The sequence below is a fragment of the Cherax quadricarinatus genome, chromosome 5 (assembly GCF_038502225.1).
Source record: "Cherax quadricarinatus isolate ZL_2023a chromosome 5, ASM3850222v1, whole genome shotgun sequence".
NCBI classification, from domain to species: Eukaryota; Metazoa; Arthropoda; class Malacostraca; order Decapoda; family Parastacidae; genus Cherax; species Cherax quadricarinatus.
In genome coordinates this window covers 1,793,509-1,816,679 of record NC_091296.1, presented here as the reverse complement: position 1 = coordinate 1,816,679, position 23,171 = coordinate 1,793,509, and the positions used below count along the sequence as shown (strand labels likewise).

Below are 23,171 nucleotides of genomic sequence, written 5' to 3'. Positions count from 1 at the left end.
GATGTACACATAAAGGTAAACAATACTACATGAGATTTATTTGGAGGTGAATAATGTGTTTGATAAGAACAAGCACTAAGTTCAATGAGTTTAATGAGAACAAGCACTGGCATATGGTGTGTGGACATGAGCATGGGATAGTGTGCATTACATGAGATCTTCGAGGTGGTGTACAACATAATGATACAAGAGCATAAGCTGGTGTACAACATTATAGGAGACCTTTTCTTAAGAAGTGATCAAGATTCCAAACTGCATTCTGGCCATCAGACCAGCATGCTATCCTCTACTCTACAGAGGGTAGAAAGAGAACCCCATGCATACACATACTGGGTTGGTAATCTCTGGATGACCAGACTGCTGATTCGAATATGTACATGTCAGACACGAGAGCATCTGATAGTGTACACCGTATATTACTCGTAAATAAACAGTCTACTGCCACAAAAATATTGCCATGGTGAGACAACCCCGTTCAAGTGAGTCAAATGGAAGTGCAGGGGTGCCATGGCTGGCTAATTTTTCATCCTTTCTATATACAGATAATCTAACATCTGCTTACGTGAATATCCCTCTTCTCTATGAAAATCCAAATATGAAGTTTCCATCTATAATAATGCTTCTCTTATATGTGTTTTATTTTGTCGAGTCTCTTTGCTTATAAAAAAAAGTTACATGACTAACAAAAAAGAATTAGTGTACCTAAGTATTTATTATCAGTGACTTAATTACTGTACTTCAGTGACTTATTTTATTGCACAATGTTAATGATTTATTTTTTATTATATAGTGCACAAACTAATTTATTTCCAATATAATTATTGCAATGTAGCATGGTTTTTATCTTACCAAATGGATTCAATATTTCATATAAAAATTTTGGAGTAATAATAAATATAATAAAATAAAAATACTGAACTAGAGGATAACAATGATAATTAGTGAGAGTTTGCAATGCTACATACGGATGATATAATTTATAGGCTGTAATGTATGAAACTTATATTGATGTGACTTGTGAGCATCAACAGCTGGTTGCCGCACGCAACTGTATTGCAACTACTGGCAAAGCTTTAAATTTTATTTTATATTCAGTTTATATACACCAATGAATAAGTAATAAGAGATCTCATCTGTGTTGCCGTGACAGAGGATAGGCAAAGCATGTCATCCTGTAACGACTAGCCCGAGCGCTCATCGGCATTTAGTGTGGTGGGTCAGTTATAGCCATCTTTACGATAATGCTCCCATTTACTGTGATTGAGAGCAGAAATATCAGATAGCTGAGCAATGTCCTCCAAGTAGGCTGCCAGACGCAGTAATTCACGGTCAGTGGCTCGGTTCTGGTGAGCCTGCCGGAAAGCTCGAATCTTCAGTCCATTCTGTGGATTCATCAGGAAATTTCGCCGTAGGTCATCAAACATTATAGTGTTCTGTTGTGTATAGTGTTTGTATTTTCCCCATATGACTCCCAGAGGCTTCACCTGAAGAAGAAAATGAATGATGATTGCGTTAATCATTAAGAACTACATATTAAAGAAACAGTGAAGTATAAATAACTGTATGTAACAGCAATATACTAGCCTACTCTAAATGGGAATTAAAGTACAGTATGGTTATATAAAAATCAAAATTTGCCAAAAATTTAATTTTTCATTAATTGGACAAAATTGAAATACTGTACATGAGGCATTCTGATATTAATGCTAAACACTATCAACATTTAAAAAGCCATAATCATTTATGGACAGCTAAAAAGCAACAATCATTTATTTTTACTTAAAATTTTTTAAAACACTAAAATATGTACTTCCCTAATCTTAATAAACATTTTAGTAATAAATTTTCTTTAGTTTTCATTGATAACTTTCCTACTTACAAAACTTTATTAGCACGTCAAAACTGTTCTATAACTAAGCAATCGGAGGTATAAAGTTGCTCATGAAGAAAGCCCATGGTTATGCATGCAGAAAGCCACGGTGCCCAGTGGCCTGGTGGCAAAAGCTCTCGCTTCACATGGTGAGAGTCCGGGATCAATTCCCAGCGAAGGGGTGGAAACATCGGACGTGTTTCCTTACACCAGTTGTCTATGTTCACCCATCAGTAAAATGGGTACCTGGGTATTAATCAACTGGTGTGGGCTGCATCCTGGGACAAACCCCACCTAATTTGCCCAAAATGTTCTGCATAACAAGGGGCTTTCTATACAGTAGTATGTCATTGATGTCAGCTAGGCCTGTATACCTTATACATGTACAACACTACTTGTAGTAAATAAAGATATTATATTATTATTATTATATTATGGTTATGCAGACCGAGACAAGATTAGCCGACAACGAGCCTCCACCGCTCCTAGTATAAGAGTGGCGCAACCTTGTGTCATACTCACCTCTATGACACCATATTTCTGAGTCTCTATAGTGATCATGGCAAGAGAGTCAAGATAAAAGGTAATCTTATACTCTGGGTGAGTTGACACTCCCAGGAGCTTCATCTTCTCTTCAATCCATTTCATGCTTGTGGCAGACCAGATCACAATATCGTAATTCTGAAAAAAGTACTCAAAAGTCAGTAAATCCAGTTTTCGATTATAAAAGAAATATTGCAACTGAAGGTTCCATAATAATTAATACCCTGCACAGATATAAAAGAACTTACATGCATGAGCTAACGTTACAGTACTCTATAGGTTGTAATAAAGTTGGTAGAATTACTGACAATATGTAAAGTAAAAGGACACAAGTGCAACTAATGTGACATTTTTATTGTGGCAACATTTCACTCTCCAGGAGCTTGACAAAGCTCCTGGAGAGCGAAATGTTGCCACAATAAAAATGTCACATTAGTTGCACTTGTGTCCTTTTACTTTACATACTCTACAGGCGTACAACTCAAAAATACATGTGAAATAACATTACAATAACCTCTTGGTGTACATAACTGCAAAATACTGTATATGAACCGACTCTATAATACTGAGTGCATATGATTTCAAAGTACTATCATTTTTTGCTGATATATTTCAGTTGTTAGAACATTAAATAATTCTTTTCACTTCAGATGAATACAGAATTGAAACAAACTACCTCCACATGTAACACTGATCATTTATATTTTAATTTTCATGTGCTAAATTAATTAATAACAAAATAAAAAGAAAATTATTGAAAATAACCTAAAAAAAAATCATTACTGTATTGAAAGAGAACTTCCATGTGTGATCATTTTCTGTGCTGCATTTACTTTGTAAGCTGAGGTGAGAAACTCATGAAGAAATGGCCTCATAAGCTCTGCCCCCGTCTCAGCTGTTGACCGATGATCAAACAGGGTATAGTCGATATCCAGTACGAGCAACTTCTTCCCGGGCCGCATTTCATTCAAGATCTTCACTTCATATTCCTTGACTCGTTTCTCAACCTAGAGTACAGAATGATAACTTACTCTACGGAGTGAATTTTTTTTTTTTCAACAAGTCGGCCATCTCCCACCGAGGCAGGCTGACCCAAAAAGAAAGAAAATCCCCCAAAAGAAAATACTTTCATCATCATTCAATAATCACTGTTTTTGTAGAGGTGCCCAGAATACAACAGTTCAGAAGCATATACGTATAAAGATACACAACATATCCCTCCAAACTGCAAATATCCCGAACCCCTCCTTTAAAGTGCAGGCATTGTACTTCTCATTTCCAGGACTCAAGTCCGGTTATGTAAAAATAACCGGTTTCCCTGAATCCCTTCACTAAATATTACCCTGCTCACACTCCAACAGCTTGTCAGGTGCCAAATACAGTGGACCCCCGCCTTACGATATTAATCCGTTCCTGAGAGCTCATCGTATGCCGAAATTATCGTAAGGCGAATTAATTTTCCCCATAAGAAATAATGGAAATCAAATTAATCCGTGCAAGACACCCCAAAGCATGAAAAAAAATTTACCACATGAAATATTAATTTTAATACACACAAACTGAAGAAGACATGCACAGTTAATACTCTGCTAAGAATAGAATACATGACACTTACCTTTATTGAAGATCTGGTGATGATTGATGGGATGGGAGGAGGGGAGTGTGTGGAAGTTGTTATTGTTTAGAAGGGGAATCCCCTTCCATTAGGACTTGATTTATCAAGTCCTTTTCTGGGGATACTTCCCTTCTTTTCATGCCACTAGGACCAGCTTGAGAGTCACTGGACCTCTGGCGCACAACAGATCTGTCCACAGAGCTCTGTACCTCTCGTTCCTTTATGATTTGTCTAAAATGGTTCACAACATTGTAGTTGCAATAGTCACCAGCACGGCTTGCAATAGCTGTGTGAGGGTGATTTTCATCCATAAAGGTTTGCACTTCAAGCCACTTTGCACACATTTCCTTAATCTCTTTTTTCAATTCCATACTAATTCTCACCTTTTTTACCACAGGGATGGCACTAGAAGCTTTCTCGGGGTCCATTTGACTTATTTTGCAGTTACAAGCACTAAAAACACTGGAATAATGTAAAATGTACCGAATGTATGCGTAGATGCGACTGCACTGGCTGGCTTGTAAACACTGGTGCTGAGGCCACACGTGGGACGCGTCCTGGACGAATCACGAAAGGCGAGTTTTTTAGCATGAGGAGAGGCAAAATTTTTGCGTTAAAATGTATCGTATGGTGGATTTAACATAACGCGATGCCATCGTAAGGCGGGGGTCCACTGTACCATTCGTCTCCATTCACTCCTATCGAACACGCTCACACATGCTTGCTGGAAGTCCAAGCCCCTCGCCCACAAAACCTCCTTTACCCCCCTCCTTCCAACCTTTCCGAGGATGACCCCTACCCCGCCTTCCTTCCCCTACAGATTTATATGCTCTCCATGTCATTCTACTTTGATCCATTCTCTCTAAATGACCAAACCACCTCAACAACCCCTCTTCAGCCCTCTGACTAATACTTTTATTAACTCCACACCCTCTCCTAATTTCCACACTTTGAATTTTCTGCATAATATTTACACCACACATTGCCCTTAGACAGGACATCTCCACTGACTCCAACCGCCTCCTCGCTGCAGCATTTACAACCCAAGCTTCACACTCATATAAGAGTGTTGGAACTACTATACTTTCATACATTCCCTTCTTTGCCTCCATAGATAACGTTTTTTTGTCTCCACATATACCTCAATGCACCACTCACCTTTTTTCCCTCATCAATTCTACGATTAACCTCATCCTTCAAAAATCCATCCGCCGACACTTCAACTCCCAAATATCTGAAAACATTCACTTCTTCCATACTCCTCCTCCCCAATTTGATATCCAATTTTTCTATATCTAAATCATTTGATACCCTCATCACCTTACTCTTTTCTATGTTCACTTTCAACTTTCTACCTTTACACACACTCCCAAACTCGTCCACTAGCCTTTGCAATTTTTCTTTAGAATCTCCCATAAGTACAGTATCATCAGCAAAAAGTAACTGTGTCAATTCCCATTTTGTATTTGATTCCCCATAATTTAATCCCACCCCTCTCCCGAACACCCTAGCATTTACTTCTTTTACAGCCCCATCTATAAATATATTAAACGACCATGGTGACATTACACATCCCTGTCTAAGACTAAGTTACTTTTACCGGGAAGTAGTCTCCCTGTCTTCTACACACCCTAACCTGAGCCTCATTATCCTCATAAAAACTCTTTACAGCATTTAGTAACTTACCACCTATTCCATACACTTGCAACATCTGCCACATTGCTCCCCTATCCACTCTATCACATGCCTTTTCTAAATCCATAAATGCAATAAAAACTTCCCTACCTTTATCTAAATACTGCTCACATATGTGTCACCCTGCCTCGGTGGGAGACGGCTGACTTGTTGAAAAAAAAAAAAAGATATGCTTCAATGTAAACACTTGATCTACACATCCCCTACCCACTCTAAAACCTCCTTGCTCATCCGCAATCCTACATTCTGTCTTACCTCTAATTCTTTCAATAATAACCTTACCGTACACTTTTCCTGGTATACTCAGTAAACTTATTCCTTTATAATTTTTACAAATCTCTTTTGTCCCCCTTCCCTTTATATAAAGGGACTATACACGCTTTCTGCCAATCCCTAGGTACCTTCCCCTCTTTCATACATTTATTAAACAAAAATACCAACCACTCCAACACTATATGCCCCCCTGCTTTTAACATTTCTGTCATGATCCTGTCAGTTCCAGCTGCTTTACCCCCTTTCATTTTATGTAATGCCTCACACACCTCCCCCATATTCACATCCTGCTCTTCTTCACTCCTAAAAGATGGTATACCTCCCTTGTCAGTGCATGAAATTACCGCCTCCCTTTGTTCGTCGACATTTAAAAGTTCCTCAAAATATTCTTGCCATCTACCCAATACCTCCATCTCCCCATCTACTAACTCCCCTGCTCTGTTTTTAACTGACAAATCCATTCGTTCCCTAGGCTTTCTTAACTTGTTTATCTCACTCCAAAATTTTTTCTTATTTTCATTAAAATTTCTTGACAGTGCCTCTCCCACTCTATCATCTGCTCTCCTTTTACACTCTCTCACCACTCTCTTCACCTTTCTTTTACTCTCCATATACTCTACTTATAACACTTCTGCTTTGTAAAAACATTAATGTCACAATAACAGACAACAATAGATTATTATGTTCATGAGGAAGCACTAAACCTATAGGTGTTGTACAGCACCTGGTGAATGGATGGAATCAGATCTGATGAAGAAAAAAAAAAAAAAAAAAAAAAAAAAAAGACGGTAGCTCCAATTCCTTGCAACAAGAGCCCTCATTAGCATCATGGCATACTTTTGAAGGGTATGCCATTATGTATAAAGAAAGCAGGATAATAAGGCTTCAGCAATGTAGCCTTAAATCCTGTGTATAATATGGGCTTCATGCAGAAAGGAGACATTTTTGGTTTTATATACAGTACATGTATTACCTTTTTTATTTATTTATTTATTTATTTAGTAATTTTAGCATACATACTGAGGTACAAAAAAATACAGGTAAGAGCAGCATGCCAAAGCCACTTATATGCATAGCATTACGGGCTGGCTTAAAATTAACTTAAGATTAACTAAGCAATGATGAAATCAGTGATAAAACATTATTGTAAACAGATAACTATAAAGCACAAATGAGTATTACAAAGACAGGTCATATGGTTGCATGCATTGCTGTACATTCAGTCGAATGGAGTATTCTGTTAGGTAGTGTATTTAAAAAAATAACAAAGTTAGATTGGGTCCTAGGTTTAACATTTGTGTGATATAATTGTGAGTAACATATAGGATATACAATTTATAAGGTTCAGTTATTCAGTATTTATTTGGTTTTGAGTGAGTAAGTGATCTTTGAGAAGAGACTTGAATTTATAAACAGGTAGTGTTTCTTTTATATTTACAGGTAATGAATTCCAGATTTTAGGGCCTTTTATGTGCATTGAGTTTTTGCATAGCGTGAGATGGACACAAGGAACATTAAAGAGTGATCTGTGCCTTGTGTTATGGTCATGTGTTCTGTTGAGGTTGGCAAGGAGATGTTTGAGGGGAGGGTTAATATCAGAGTTAAGTGTTCTATGTATGTAATAGGTGCAGTAATAAGTATGGATGTTTTGTATGGTGAGTAGGTTGAGTGTTTTGAATATTGGTGGAGTGTGCTGCCTGTAGTGAGAATTTGTTATCATTCTAACTGCAGCCTTTTGTTGGGTAATTAGTGGTCTGAGATAGTTAATTGTTGTTGAGCCCCATGCACAAGTTCCATAGGTGAGATAGGGGTAAATAATTGAGTGACAAAGGGCCAGGAGGGCTGACTGTGGAACATAGTACCGTATCTTCGATAGTATGCCTACAGTCTTGGAAATTTTCTTAGAAATTTGTTGTATATGTGTATGAAATTTGAGTCTATTATCAAGGTGGATTCCTAAGAATTTTCCCTCTGTTAGCTTTGTGATAGGTGATCTGTTTATTGTTATGTTAAGAGGTACATCTGTAGCTCTGTTACCAAACTGAATGAAGTAGGTTTTGTCAATGTTTAGTGTAAGTTTGTTAGTCCTCATCTAGGTAGATATTTTCTGTAATTCGGTGTTTACAGTATTGGCTAGCGTGACTGGGCTCGGGTGAGAGAAGACGTATGTAGTGTCATCTGCAAAAAGTGTGGGTTTGAGTAATTGCGAAGCATTTGGTAGGTCATTTATGTATAGGAGAAAGAGAAGAGGGCCAAGGACACTTCCCTGTGGGACACCAACTGTAATTGGTTGAGCGGAAGAGCTTGCCCCATTTGCATACACATATTGGCTTCTGTTGCTGAGGTATGACTTGAGGTAGTTGAGGGAGTGCCCTCTAATACCATAGTGTGACAATTTTACGTGGAGCAAGTCATGGTCAACTGTATCAAAAGCTTTACGTAAGTCAATGAAGATCCCCAATGGGACTTCTTTTTTCTCTATTGCAGTGTATATATGTTCTAGCATGTGTATAATAGCATCATTAGTATTTTTATTAGGCCAGAATCCAAATTGGCAGGGGTTGAGAATGTTTTGGGAGATGAGGTAGGAGTAGATTCGTTTATGAATTAATTTTTCGAAGATTTTTGAGAGAGGGTGTAAATTGGATATTGGCCTATAGTTATTCAACTCTGTTTGGTCTCCTCCTTTATGGATCGGGGTGACCCTTGCTATTTTGAGAACTGTAGGGAAGGTGGAGGATTCAATGGATTTGTTAAAGAGTGTTGCAATGATTGGTGATAGTACTTGTGACGCTTTTTTGTAAAGGGTGGTATTTAAATCTCTTGCCTTGTTTTTTAGTGCGTTGATAATAAGGGAGACTTCGTATGGGTTAGTCGGAGCTAGGAACAGTGTGTTCGGGTAGTTGCCAGTGAGGTAGTCATTTGGTGGGGTATCTGAGCTTGGGATTTTATTGGCAAGGTTTTGTCCTATAGTGGAGAAGAAATCATTGAGTCTGTTTGCTGTTTCTGTTGGTGGGAGTTGGGGTTCATCTGATTTTGCTAATTTTATTTTGCTATTTCGTGATATCTTTTTTGTTCCCAGAATTTCTGATAGGGTCTTCCAGGTCTTTTTTATATCACCTCGTAAGTTGGATAATCTGTTCTCATAACACAGTTTTTTTGCCCTTCTTATCAGGCTGGTTAGGATTGACGAGTAACGTTTTGTTTGGTCTCTGGTTATGTGACCCATTCTGTACTGTTTTTCATATCGGTGTTTTGTATTTAGTATAAACAGAATCCTTCCTCCGTAAGTCATGCATGTCATAAGAGGTAACTAAAATACCAGGAACAAGGGGCTAGTAACCCCTTCTCTTTTATAAATTACTAAATGTAAGAAGAAAAATTTTCATTTTTCTTTTTAGCTCACTCTGCTTCAGTGGAAGATGGTTGGTGCATTAAAATATGGATTTATTACTATTTACAATTCTTTATTGTTACTGTCTAATCTCACCACTGACCATAAATCTGAAAAAGAACAAGCTTATTAATTTTGAAAATAATAAAGACTTACTTTCTGTAAGTACTCAGAGCGATTCTCAATAGCTACTTCTTCCTCTTCAATGTCGAGATCATTTATGACCGGAGGCAAGTCATCTGGAATACGCTGAGCTTCCTCAACACTAGCCTCTAAGGAACCCATCATCATTATCTGTAAAATGGTTTATATAAAAATGGTCTCATAATTACTAATAATACTGTCTGCATAATATGTGTGATATATTAAAATGAATCATTAAACCCCTATGGTTCAACAAGTGATAAAGGCTCTATCCCCCATCCGCTACATTCAGTGGAACCTTGATACTCAAACACCTCCCTACTCAAACAAAGCTTAGCACTCGACCAAACAAACATAACCTTGCCAGAACTTTGCTGTAAACTATTTTGTATTTCTTTGCATTGTTTGGTATTTTTTTGTACAGGTCCACATCCTTTATCCGAAACCCTTGGGGCCAGTCATATTTCAAATTTCAGAATTTTTCAAATTTCAAATTAAGGTGGGGTCAAGGGCAGTACCCCATAATCAAACATTAACACTGCAGCAAAAACGTATGAATACTCGCGCTAAGTGGGATAAATAAAGACTACAAATACTACTATGGTTTATTTATAGAGTAATATATTGATAAATGAAATAATGGGATAATTATAGACCAGGAACATGATTCTCAAGATGATTGACAGACTGCATTTTTAAAGACTTCTTCAAGTGTCATCTGTCTTATTAACATAGGTTTGTCTAACCAATCTCTCTTAAACTGAGTAAATTGCTATAATCTCTTGCTCATTGATAAATGTGCATTATTTAAGGCCAGCAGTTCACTGATCACACATTTTCACTATATCGTCTATGGGGACTTTTTCACCTGTCTTCACAATGTCATCATCATCACTGCTGTTCTCATGTTTATTTGCATTTAACACTATTTCAGTAATTTCACCATCACTCAAAATATGCACAACAGGTGCATCATTATCAATGTTCAGCATTTCTTTGATGTCAGCTTCCTGTAACTTATTAACACTTTCATCCGATAAACTTTCAGCGTAAGTTATGAGGTTTGATATCATTTTCTTCTCATCAGTGACACGAAATCCTTCAGTCTTCATCTGTAGGCTCGTTTACATCAAATATCGTTTTAGGCCAGAGTCTGTGCCAAGCATTTGTTAATGTTGATTTATCAACATCCTTCCAAGCATTAAACACAGTCACAAAATAAAAGGCAAAAACAAAATATCAGCAAACAGCAGACGCACGTGTGAACACTACAAGCGATGAGGCACAACTGATGCCTGCCACTCTGGATGTCAGTGCTGGGTCATGCCACCATGTTGCGGCGTTGGAATTATGTAGAGATGACTGACACTCCACACTCCAAGAAAAAACTTCGGTTCTCGAAACTTTTTGAATTTCAGAATTTCGGATAAAGGGATATGGACCTGTAAAAGACTTCACATTATGCAGAACAAATCTATTACTGCAACTCCTCACAAATTCTATGTGGATTTTCCCACATACAGCTTTTCTTCAAAATTCTTGATTTATGTTATTAGGTTAGGTTAGACTGTCATCAAGCAATCAAAATTAACTAATTATAATACCTGAATGTCAATAAATGTAGTGTTAATAAGGTAAATAAGAAGGTCGACTTTTAGTTGGTCTATGCTTTCTGTTCCCCCAGCATTTTATTTTTCACCTGCACTACAAATTCACTTAGTAGTGCTGTGACATGTTATTTATTGAACAGTAATCTAACCTAACTACATCAAACCCAAGCAAAAATAATGATTTATAAACAGTCAGAATTATGATTGTTGCTTAGGAGGATGGGCTGATTAATGCTAAGTTCATTTAATGATACCTGGAGTTTACCTGGAGAGAGTTCCGGGGGTCAACGCCCCCGCGGCCCGGTCTGTGACCAGGCCTCCTGGTGGATCAGAGCCTGATCAACCAGGCTGTTGCTGCTGGCTGCACGCAAACCAACGTACGAGCCACAGCCCGGCTGGTCAGGAACCGACTTTAGGTGCTTGTCCAGTGCCAGCTTGAAGACTGCCAGGGGTCTGTTGGTAATCCCCCTTATGTATGCTGGGAGGCAGTTGAATAGTCTCGGGCCCCTGACACTTATTGTATGGTCTCTTAACGTGCTAGTGACACCCCTGCTTTTCATTGGGGGTATGTTGCATCGTCTGCCAAGTCTTTTGCTTTCGTAGTGAGTGATTTTCGTGTGCAAGTTCGGTACTAGTCCCTCTAGGATTTTCCAGGTGTATATAATCATGTATCTCTCCCTCCTGCGTTCCAGGGAATACAGTTTTAGGAACCTCATGCACTCCCAGTAATTGAGGTGTTTTATCTCCGTTATGCGCGCCGTGAAGGTTCTCTGTACATTTTCTAGGTCAGCAATTTCACCTGCCTTGAAAGGTGCTGTTAGTGTGCAGCAATATTCCAGCCTAGATAGAACAAGTCACCTGAAGACTGTCATCATGGGCTTGGCCTCCCTAGTTTTGAAGGTTCTCATTATCCATCCTGTCATTTTTCTAGCAGATGCGATTGATACAATGTTATGGTCCTTGAAGGTGAGATCCTCCGACATGATCACTCCCAGGTCTTTGACGTTGGTGTTTCGCTCTATTTTGTGGCCAGAATTTGTTTTGTACTCTGATGAAGATTTAATTTCCTCGTGCTTACCACATCTGAGTAATTGAAATTTCTCATCGTTGAACTTCATATTGTTTTCTGCAGTCCACTGAAAGATTCGGTTGATGTCCGCCTGGAGCCTTGCAGTGTCTGCAATGGAAGACACTGTCATGCAGATTCGGGTGTCATTTGCAAAGGAAGACACGGTGCTGTGGCTGACATCCTTGTCTATGTCGGATATGAGGATGAGGAACAAGATGGGAGCGAGTACTGTGCCTTGTGGAACAGAGCTTTTCACCATAGCTGCCTCGGACTTTACTCTGTTGACGACTACTCTCTGTGTTCTGTTAGTGAGGAAATTATAGATCCATCGACCGACTTTTCCTGTTATTCCTTTAGCACGCATTTTGTGTGCTATTATGCCATGGTCACACTTGTCGAAGGCTTTTGCAAAGTCTGTATATATTACATCTGCATTCTTTTTATCTTCTCGTGCATTTAGGACCTTGTCGTAGTGATCCAATAGTTGAGACAGACAGGAGCGACCTGTTCTAAACCCATGTTGCCCTGGGTTGTCTAACTGATGGGTTTCTAGATGGGTGGTGATCTTGCTTCTTAGGACCCTTTCAAAGATTTTTATGATATGGGATGTTAGTGCTATCGGTCTGTAGTTCTTTGCTGTTGCTTTACTGCCCCCTTTGTGGAGTGGGGCTATGTCTGTTGTTTTTAGTAACTGTGGGACTACCCCATGTCCATGCTCCCTCTCCACAGGATGGAAAAGGCTCGTGATAGGGGCTTCTTGCAGTTCTTGATGAACACGGAGTTCCATGAGTCTGGCCCTGGGGCAGAGTGCATGGGCATGTCATTTATCGCCTGTTCGAAGTCATTTGGCATCAGGATAACATCGGATAGGCTTGTGTTAACCAAATTTTGTGGCTCTCTCATAAAAAATTCATTTTGATCTTCGACTCTCAGTCTGGTTAGCGGCTTGCTAAAAACTGAGTCATATTGGGACTTTAGTAGCTCACTCATTTCCTTGCTGTCATCTGTGTAGGACCCATCTTGTTTAAGTAGGGGCCCAATACTGGATGTTGTTCTTGACTTTGATTTGGCATAGGAGAAGAAATACTTTGGGTTTCTTTCGATTTCATTTATGGCTTTTAGTTCTTCCCGCGATTCCTGACTCCTATAAGATTCCTTTAGCTTGAGTTTGATGCTTGCTATTTCTCTGACCAGTGTCTCCCTACGCATTTCAGATATATTGACCTCTTTTAGCCGCTCTGTTATTCTTTTCCATCGCCTGTAAAGAGAGCGCCTGTCTCTTTCTATTTTACATCTACTCCTCCTTTTTCTTAGAGGAATAAGCCTTGTGCATACATCGAGTGCCACCAAGTTAATCTGTTCTAGGCATAAGTTGGGGTCTGTGTTGCTTAGTATATCTTCCCAGCTTATATCGGTTAGGACTTGGTTTACTTGGTCCCACTTTATGTTTTTGTTATTGAAGTTGAATTTGGTGAATGCTCCCTCGTGACTAGTCTCATTATGTCTGTCTGGGGCTCCACGCATACATGTCTGCACCTCAATTATGTTGTGATCTGAGTATATTGTTTTTGATATGGTGACATTTCTTATCAGATCATCATTGTTAGTGAAGATGAAGTCTACTGTATTCTCCAGTCTAGTAGGCTCTATTATTTGCTGGTTTAAATTGAATTTTGTGCAGAGATTTAAAAGCTCGTGTGAGTGTGAGTTTTCATCAGAGCTGCCTCCTGGTGTTATTACTGCAATAATATTATTTGGCACTTCAAAAATGAAAAATAAATAATGTGTACAATATAGGAAGAGAAACAGATTTATTAAATGTTTTGTAGGTCTAAAACAGTATAGTGATAGTGCCTTTCAAAAAGGACTGACACATTCTCTAAAATTTCTTCTATAAATCATGATTAGTTTCTCTAAAATTTCCTCTGCAAATTGTGAGTTAGTTGCATTAGCCATTTAATCTATACATCCTTTTATAATAAATGCTTCTTTCCCCAACTTGTTTCTGTAATCACTTATTACATTATGCATCAGATAAAACAACCATTAATTCCCAAATCTACACAAACTGTATTAAAAATTCAATGAAACAGTTGAAAAATAAAATTATGAAAAAAAAAAAAATGTAATCCTCTCAATAATTACCATATAAAAATCACCAATGCATTATTAAGCTGATTTAAAGTAAAATATGATGCAATTCCGTTTACTGAAAAATGGTATGGTGATACCGACAAGATGTAGAAAAAATACACCCGTGTACAAAAGCGTCTTTCTTCACATTTTTGTTTACCTTTGTTCCTGGTCTTAGGCTGATTGCTCCCATCTTGGTGTCATCATCCGGAGTTTTTCCTAAAGAAAAGCATTATTTTAACTTATTAAATTCCCAAACACTTTATAAACACAAAATTATGCCATCTCGTACTTCAATCTGCTATGGTAACTGTTCCAAGACAAATGAAGATAAGATGGGAAAAGCATCATGGTGAAGACAAGATAAAATCACAATGATTAGCAGTGTACAATATTTTGTTTTTACGATTACTATTACATGTTTGATTGGTGTCAGTGGGTACGGGAGTTATTTCTTGGGTAGCTTTAGGTAGAGGTTGTTTTGATAAGGACCTGCCTTGCATGGACCACTAGGCCTTCTGCAGTGTTCCTCCATTCTTATGTTCTTATGTCATAAATCAAATATTATTTTGAACCTGCTGCAGTAAATGGAGTACAATATACATAGAAGATTCTCACAAACAAGCAGTAATATTACAGTCAAGACATATATGGCTACCATGAGAGTTGGAGGTCAAAAATTAGTATATACATGCACATTAATTTGTATACAGTGTACAGCATTATTATTAAATCATGAAGAGTGCTTCTATCATCTTTCCCCCAAGGGAGGGAGGGAGAGATAAAAGATGACAGAGAGAGAGAGAGGAAAAGAGGGAGAGACTGAGCACATTCAGCCAATGAAGGAGTCTGAAATGAAGGTGGCATTTTCCATTTTCTCTGAAACAGAAAAATTATTCAAAAGAGGTTGAACTATCAACATGACCTGACAATTCATGAAGAGTAGTGCCAGCATTTTATTTACATGAAATGGTCAGGTATGAGAATAATGTGACCAAGATTAAAACATGCAAATACAATAGGTCCCTTACTAAGGAATTTAATGCACTCTTTGAAAATTGTTTGCACCTTCAGTGAACAAAACTTGACACCCATTTTCTCATAGATGGTTTCCCAAACTGTAATATTCCCTACCCAATTTCATGTATTTTTACCAATGAAATTAAAAAAACTGTACAACAATCAGTCGAGTTCCTCTCTCTTCCCTTCCCTCCTTCCTCCTCCCCCCTCCCTTCCATTCCCTAAGCTCCCTCTCTCCCATTCGTTCCCTCTCTCCCATTCGTTCCCTCTCTCCCATTCATTCCCTCTCTCCCATTCGTTCCCTCTCTCCCACCCATTTGTTCTCTCTCTCCCATTCATTCCCTCTCTCCCATTCACTCCCCCCCGATGAAAACATTATGTACACCACATGCACGAAATTTAACAAGGCACTGGCACTTTATATCTAAAAAAACATATAGCAAATCATTAATGCCAAGTCGGCCGAGTCATAACAAGATTCATAAAGAGCAATCCTGAATTAAACTAATTAATTCACTAGTAATTTTCATTTTATACACAGAAGCACTAAACTTGTAGGGGGTCATACAGCACCTGGGGAATGGAAGGCATTCAGGTTAGAGCCAAGGAAGGGGAAGTTAAGTCCCATTCCTTGGATCAAGAGCCCCTCAACGGCATCAAGGGTTGATAAACAAGTCATACATTAACCAGGAACACTATGGTTATTATTATTATAATCACGGGGAAGCGCTAAACCCATAGGATTATACAGCACCTGTGGAGGGGGGACAGATAAAAGGTATTCAGGCTTAATTCGGGGAACCGAAGCACAGATCAAATTCCCTAGATCAAGAGCCCCTGACCAGCATCAAGGAACCTCCCTGGAGGGGAACACTATGGTGAACTACACCCTCCAGGTATTTACCCAATATGACACCTGCCTTTCAGCTTCAGATTAAGCAGCTTCTGGCGGTGAGGTCTGACACAGGTCTGCTTCTCAATAGCATCTTTGAAGTCCTTGACCGTCATAACAGACTCGTCCACCTCAATATCATACTCCTTGCCATTCCACTTGACAGTGATAGACTTCATCCTGGAGGCGGCAGCAGTGGTGCCTCCTTCCTATATTTCCTATTTAACACCGCCGATTACTGCATTCACATTGATCTCCGTCTTCTCAGGTCCTCAAACTCGATGATTCGCTAGTTGTTACTTTAGGAAGCTTGTGTTTTGGGGTAATATTTTCAAAAGTATTAACAGAGAGCAGCCGTCGAGGCCTTGCTAGTGTTTACTGATGACGTCACACCAGCTGACACTAGTTCCTGACTTACTAAGGTACACTAATTATAACTACATGAGTTTATTTAGGTATATACAAATACAGTTATATAGATTATCATACATAGCAGCATATGTGTACAGAACCTGGAATAACCCCAAAAAAAGTCAAAATGGCTTATTTCCACTGGGGTCCTTTCAACCTCCTTATAACCTCTGCCAACTTTATATTAAATATTTCACCAAAATCTCCCTTAAAATAAATTTTTCTAAGCTATGCATTTATAAAAAAGTTACATTTCGCCACTAGTTGTTTAGATTAAGCTTGATTATTCGTGAATATAATTTTTTTAACTTATCCTTGTAAGGAACTAATAACAAGCGTTTCTCACTTAAGAATCCGAATTTTCTTTTAGAAAAATCCAGAACTGACAATACATATACAAATACAATTTTTTGCCTCTGTAAACCTTTGATTACTTCCCTACAGAATGTGTATGAGATGCATAATAACGATATTAAACTATTTCTTTGTGTGGTACAGGAATAGCGTAATTTACATGCAATGAAACACTGATAGACACATAAGAAGTCACTAGTGTCTAGTAGTGTGTAAAACTTAGTTCTTTCAGTCTTTTTCGATACAATAATATTCTTATGATAAGATTTCGATCGGAGTTTTAACCCTGGAGGGTTAGCCACCCAGGATAACCCATAAAAGTCAGTGCGTCATTAAGGACTGTCTGTCTTATTTCCATTATGGTCCTCAATCTTGTCCCCCAGGATGCCACCCTCACCAGTCCACTAGCATCCAGGTACCTACTTACTGCTAGGTGAACAGGACAACAGGTGAAAGGAAACACGTCGAGATATTTCCACCCTCTTAGTCAGTAATTTTTGTTTTTAGGTGGGATCACTATTAAGTTTATTTAGGTACACATATGTACAGGTATACAAATTTAAGTATAACCGCAATTATCATATATAGTAACATATGTGAAAAGTGACTTATTTCCATTGAGTTCATTGTAATATATAAATCCCAGCTGTGAGACAGTAGAAATCAGATGTTAATGTAACCTTAAAAATTAAAACAGATGAGTAACTCAACTGAATGAAAACCATTTACAGTTCAAGGAGGTGCAATAGAAGTAAAATGAACTGAGTTATTTACATAAATATTAAATAGAAAAGACCGACTTACAATAATATTCACACCCATGTTAACTATACTGGTGCTACGTTAATTTACGTATACCTCAGGACGATTTAGGGGGTCGTCGACCCCACATTCATACAAGGAATCTTTTTACCTAAACATTTTTTTTCAGTATTTATATTCTATTCCATGGCTCTAGAGTCCTCGTAAATGGGGAGTGTATATAACTTATCTCGTTACACGTCAGTCATATTGGATGGTGCAACATGATGATGATAATGAGTGTGGATGGTGTCACATCCTGGTGACAGTGAATGTGGATGGTGTAAAATACTGATGATAATGAGTGTGGATGGTGCCATATCCTGGTGATGAGTATGGATGGTGCAACATCCTGAGGGCAATGAGTGTGGATGGTGCAACATACTGGTGATAGAGAGTGTGGATGGTGTCACATCCTGGTGACAATGAGTGTGGCTGGTACCACAGACTGATGATAGTGTTACAACGCAATGAGTGTTAGTTTTGAGTGTGGCTGGTACCACAGACTGATGATAGAGAATGATACAACACAATGAGTGTTAGTTTTGAGTGTGGCTGGTACCACAGACTGGTGATAGTGATACAACACAATGAGTGTTAGTTTTGAGTGTGGCTGGTACCACAGACTGATGATAGAGAATGATACAACACAATGAGTGTTAGTTTTGAGTGTGGTTGATACCACAGACTGATGACAGAGAGTGATACAACACAATGAGTGTTAGTTTTGAGTGTGGCTGGTACCACAGACTGATGACAGAGAGTGATACAACACAATGAGTGTTAGTTTTGAGTGTGGTTGATACCACAGACTGATGACAGAGTGATACAACACAATGAGTGTTAGTTTTGAGTGTGGCTGGTACCACAGACTGGTGACAGAGAGCGATACAACACAATGAGTGTTAGTTTTGAGTGTGGCTGGTACCACAGACTGATGACAGAGTGATACAACACAATAAGTGTTAGTTTCGAATGTGATACAACACAATAAGTGTTAGTTTTGAGTGTGATAGAACACAATAAGTGTTAGTTTTGAGTGTGGCTGGTACCACAGACTGATGACAGAGAGTGATACAACACAATAAGTGTTAGCTCTGAGTGTGATACAACACAATAAGTGTTAGTTTTGAGTGTGATACAACACAATAAGTGTTAGTTTTGAGTGTGGCTGGTACCACAGACTGATGACAGAGTGTGATACAACACAATAAGTGTTAGTTTTGAGTGTGGCTGGTACCACAGACTGATGACAGAGTGTGATACAACACAATAAGTGTTAGTTTTGAGTGTGGCTGGTACCACAGACTGATGACAGAGTGTGATACAACACAATAAGTGTTAGTTTTGAGTGTGGCTGGTACCACAGACTGATGACAGAGAGTGATACAACACAATAAGTGTTAGTTTTGAGTGTGGCTGGTACCACAGACTGATGACAGAGAGTGATACAACACAATAAGTGTTAGTTTTGAGTGTGGCTGGTACCACAGACTGATGACAGAGAGTGATACAACACAATAAGTGTTAGTTTTGAGTGTGGCTGGTACCACAGACTGATGACAGAGAGTGATACAACACAACACAATAAGTGTTAGTTTTGAGTGTGGCTGGTACCACAGACTGATGACAGAGAGTGATACAACACAATAAGTGTTAGTTTTGAGTGTGGCTGGTACCACAGACTGATGACAGAGAGTGATACAACACAATAAGTGTTAGTTTTGAGTGTGGCTGGTACCACAGACTGATGACAGAGTATGATACAACACAATAAGTGTTAGTTTTGAGTGTGGATGGTACCACAGACTGATGACAGAGAGTGATACAACACAATAAGTGTTAGCTTTGAGTGTGATACAACACAATAAGTGTTAGTTTTGAGTGTGGCTGGTACCACAGACTGATGACAGAGAGTGATACAACACAATAAGTGTTAGTTTTGAGTGTGGCTGGTACCACAGACTGATGACAGAGTGTGATACAACACAATAAGTGTTAGTTTTGAGTGTGATACAACACAATAAGTGTTAGTTTTGAGTGTGATACAACACAATAAGTGTTAGTTTTGAGTGTGATACAACACAATAAGTGTTAGTTTTGAGTGTGGCTGGTACCACAGACTGATGACAGAGAGTGATACAACACAATAAGTGTTAGTTTTGAGTGTGGCTGGTACCACAGACTGATGACAGAGAGTGATACAACACAATAAGTGTTAGTTTTGAGTGTGATACAACACAATAAGTGTTAGTTTTGAGTGTGGCGGGCAGTAGAGGGACCAATGAGAGGTGTTGCGGTGCTGGCGAATCAGAGGGAAGAGTTAGACCACGTCAAGCTGCAGTTAGCAGTCGCCAGGCGTTGAGGGTACAGGCAGCTGCTGGTTCCTCCTCCTCATCACCCTCTAATTAAACACACGCACCTAAGCCATGGCCGAACAGTAGGTGTTGTGCTTTTAAAACAAGTGTAATAATGTGGAAAATACAAGTGAAGTGCGGTATGAGGCCAAGTGGAGCGTGTGGAACCCGGGTGCGTTGCACCCTAGGTATCATGTCTGGCTTATTACGCACTCTAATGGCGTGTATGGGTTATCTGCGGGATCCCCGATCACGGCGGAGGTTTCCAGGGGGTAAAATGGCCTCCCAGGGGATGTAATTTGGGGAAAAATGGAGGATGTTTCCGGGCGATGTGAGGCGGCCAGCGTCCAGCCACCTTCAATTTTGCTCCGTCACCTCGACTCCCGGCACCCAAAATGCCCTCTATTTGACGCTGCTTTTACGCAATTCCCCACCTTTTTGGTGGGTTGTGATAACCGACGGGTGTCCTCTGCAGTTATGGGTGTCCTGGGAATGCGGCAGATGTATAGTAGTGGGTAGATTAGTTTAAGGAATTGATGTTTACGACAAAGAGAGAACGGGGAATCTCAGCTGATTGAGGCAGAACCTGTACTGGGGGACCACAACGTGTCTATGACGGGCCCATGACTCATCCTGGCATCTTGATTGATACACGATCTGTATTGGGGCCCCTGTCTGGGATGACTCTTCCACCCTGAGCCATCCTGGGGTGGATATGGGGTGAGATGTGTACTGGGGGTCTGAAGTGATTTGTCCCCCTTATGATAACTCGGATGATTTGGGTGAAACTTGTTTTGGGCCCCTGTGTTTCGGACTAGTGTGATTGAGATAATTGTATTAGGCCCCTTAGTATTTATGGTGGCTCATTAACCCCCCCTCCCCCTGATCTACTCATAGATGTCTTATGGGCCCCCTTGACACCTGGGATGATTGAGGACCCCCAATGGAAATACTCACTTTGACTTTTATGGGTTATCCTAGGTAATTTACAAGTTTAAAATGTGTATGAGAGTTGTACTTATGTGTACCTGTACCTAAATAAACTCAATAAACTTGTATTGGGGGCTCCTCTGTGTTATAATGGCCCTTGTGACTCATCCTAGCATGATTGAGGGAGATTTCGTATTGGGAAACCATGACTTGCTCATTATTGAGGAAGAACCTATAATAGAGGCCCTCCAGGTCTAAAATTAAAAATATAATAAGAACTTTGTCCGTAAAGAGTGGTTTGCAATTAGTACAGAAAGGTGATATTGGCACGATTTATAGAAGACCCTGGTTATGCAGAGTATTTTGGGCATCCAAAATACTATGACATTAATGAAAATTTCCTACTTGATTGGATTATTCTAGGCCAGTCATAGTATTAAACAATATTCATCTTTATTTACTACAAGTACATGTACAAGGTATACAAACCATAGCTAACATCAGTGACATACTACCATATAGAAAGCCCCTTGTTATGCTGACCATTTTGAGTAAATTAGGTCAGTTTTGTCCCAAGATGCGACCCACACCAGTCCACTAACACCCAGTTACCCATTTTAAACTGTTGAGTGAACAGGGACAGGGACAGCAGGTGTCTTATGGAAACACATCTCTAATGTTTTCCAGCTGTACCAGAGGAGATTCGAACCCCGGACCTTGGCTGCAGAAAGGGAGTTAATTAATTCCTTGTACTCTTAAGATATTCCTAATTGGTTTATTGATAAATGATCATTTTTGTGTTAATTGGTTTGTATTAATATTACCAAGAATAGAGAATAAGACGGCATCACGTTGTGAATATGTAAAATTAAGAATATACTATACAGAAGGAGGGGTGTTAATATTGCAGTTTAAAAACTAGTGTAAAGCACCCTTCTGGCAAGACAGTGATGGAGTGAATGATGGTGAAAGTTTTTCTTTTTCGGGCCACCCTGCCTTGGTGGGAATCGGCCAGTGTGATAATAATAAAAAAATACAGTACATGTACAGTTTAATGCAAGGATCCCGATGAAAATAAGCTACATTATTTGACTTTATTGGGTTGTTAAGGTCGCAGACAGGCAATCTTAACTATACAAGACAAGCCACGGGGTGTGGAAATCTTCCACCCCACTGTGGCTTGTCTTGCATATATATACATGTATACGTATACTGTACATTGTGTATTTATTTATTATCACACTGGCCGATTCCCACCAAGGCAGGGTGGCCCGAAAAAGAAAAACTTTCACCATCATTCACTCCATCACTGTCTTGCCAGAAGGGTGCTTTACACTACAGTTTTTAAACTGCAACATTAACACCCCTCCTTCAGAGTGCAGGCACTGTACTTCCCATCTCCAGGACTCAAGTCCGGCCTGCCGGTTTCCCTGAATCCCTTCATAAATGTTACTTTGCTCACACTCCAACAGCACGTCAAGTATTAAAAACCATTTGTCTCCATTCACTCCTATCAAACACGCTCACGCATGCCTGCTGGAAGTCCAAGCCCCTTGCACACAAAACCTCCTTTACCCCCTCCCTCCAACCCTTCCTAGGCCGACCCCTACCCCGCCTTCCTTCCACTACAGACTGATACACTCTTGAAGTCATTCTGTTTCGCTCCATTCTCTCTACATGTCCGAACCACCTCAACAACCCTTCCTCAGCCCTCTGGACAACAGTTTTGGTAATCCCGCACCTCCTCCTAACTTCCAAACTACGAATTCTCTGCATTATATTCACACCACACATTGCCCTCAGACATGACATCTCCACTGCCTCCAGCCTTCTCCTCGCTGCAACATTCATCACCCACGCTTCACACCCATATAAGAGCGTTGGTAAAACTATACTCTCATACATTCCCCTCTTTGCCTCCAAGGACAAAGTTCTTTGTCTCCACAGACTCCTAAGTGCACCACTCACTCTTTTTCCCTCATCAATTCTATGATTCACCTCATCTTTCATAGACCCATCCGCTGACACGTCCACTCCCAAATATCTGAATACGTTCACCT

At 39.4% G+C, this 23,171-nt stretch overlaps 2 protein-coding genes across 2 annotated transcripts in view; one reads left to right on the top strand and one right to left on the bottom strand.

Moving 5' to 3' along the window:
- Nucleotides 1-1,075: 1,075 nt before the first annotated feature.
- Nucleotides 1,076-16,584, bottom strand: Ublcp1 (Ubiquitin-like domain-containing C-terminal domain phosphatase 1). The gene is made up of 6 exons (XM_070098879.1): nt 16,287-16,584; nt 14,507-14,565; nt 9,547-9,684; nt 3,247-3,420; nt 2,393-2,551; nt 1,076-1,484 (listed from the first exon to the last, which is right to left on the bottom strand). Exons 1-6 carry the CDS (start codon nt 16,435-16,437, stop codon nt 1,218-1,220), a joined length of 948 nt encoding a protein of 315 aa, XP_069954980.1. The 5' UTR covers nt 16,438-16,584; the 3' UTR covers nt 1,076-1,217.
- A 3,541-nt stretch (nt 16,585-20,125) lies between these two features.
- Nucleotides 20,126-23,171, top strand: part of TER94 (Transitional endoplasmic reticulum ATPase TER94) — a 28,466-nt gene continuing 25,420 nt past the window's right edge. The window contains exon 1 of the mRNA XM_053771371.2: nt 20,126-20,264. Within this exon, the coding sequence (XP_053627346.2) occupies nt 20,254-20,264 (11 nt within the window). The 5' untranslated portion in view covers nt 20,126-20,253. The remainder of the gene's footprint in view (nt 20,265-23,171) is intronic.

What these genes read in the sequence shown, in the direction of transcription:
- Ublcp1 (XM_070098879.1), bottom strand. Translation starts at nt 16,437, where the DNA reads ATGAAGTCTATCACTGTCAAGTGGAATGGCAAGGAGTATGATATTGAG. An exon ending in GCTTAATCTGAAGCTGAAAG is followed by an intron (nt 14,566 to 16,286) that starts GCAGGTGTCATA and finishes GCTTTTCTTTAG; the next exon opens with GAAAAACTCCGGATGATGAC. An exon ending in AGAAATATGGTGTCATAGAG is followed by an intron (nt 1,485 to 2,392) that starts GTGAGTATGACA and finishes TTTCTTCTTCAG; the next exon opens with GTGAAGCCTCTGGGAGTCAT.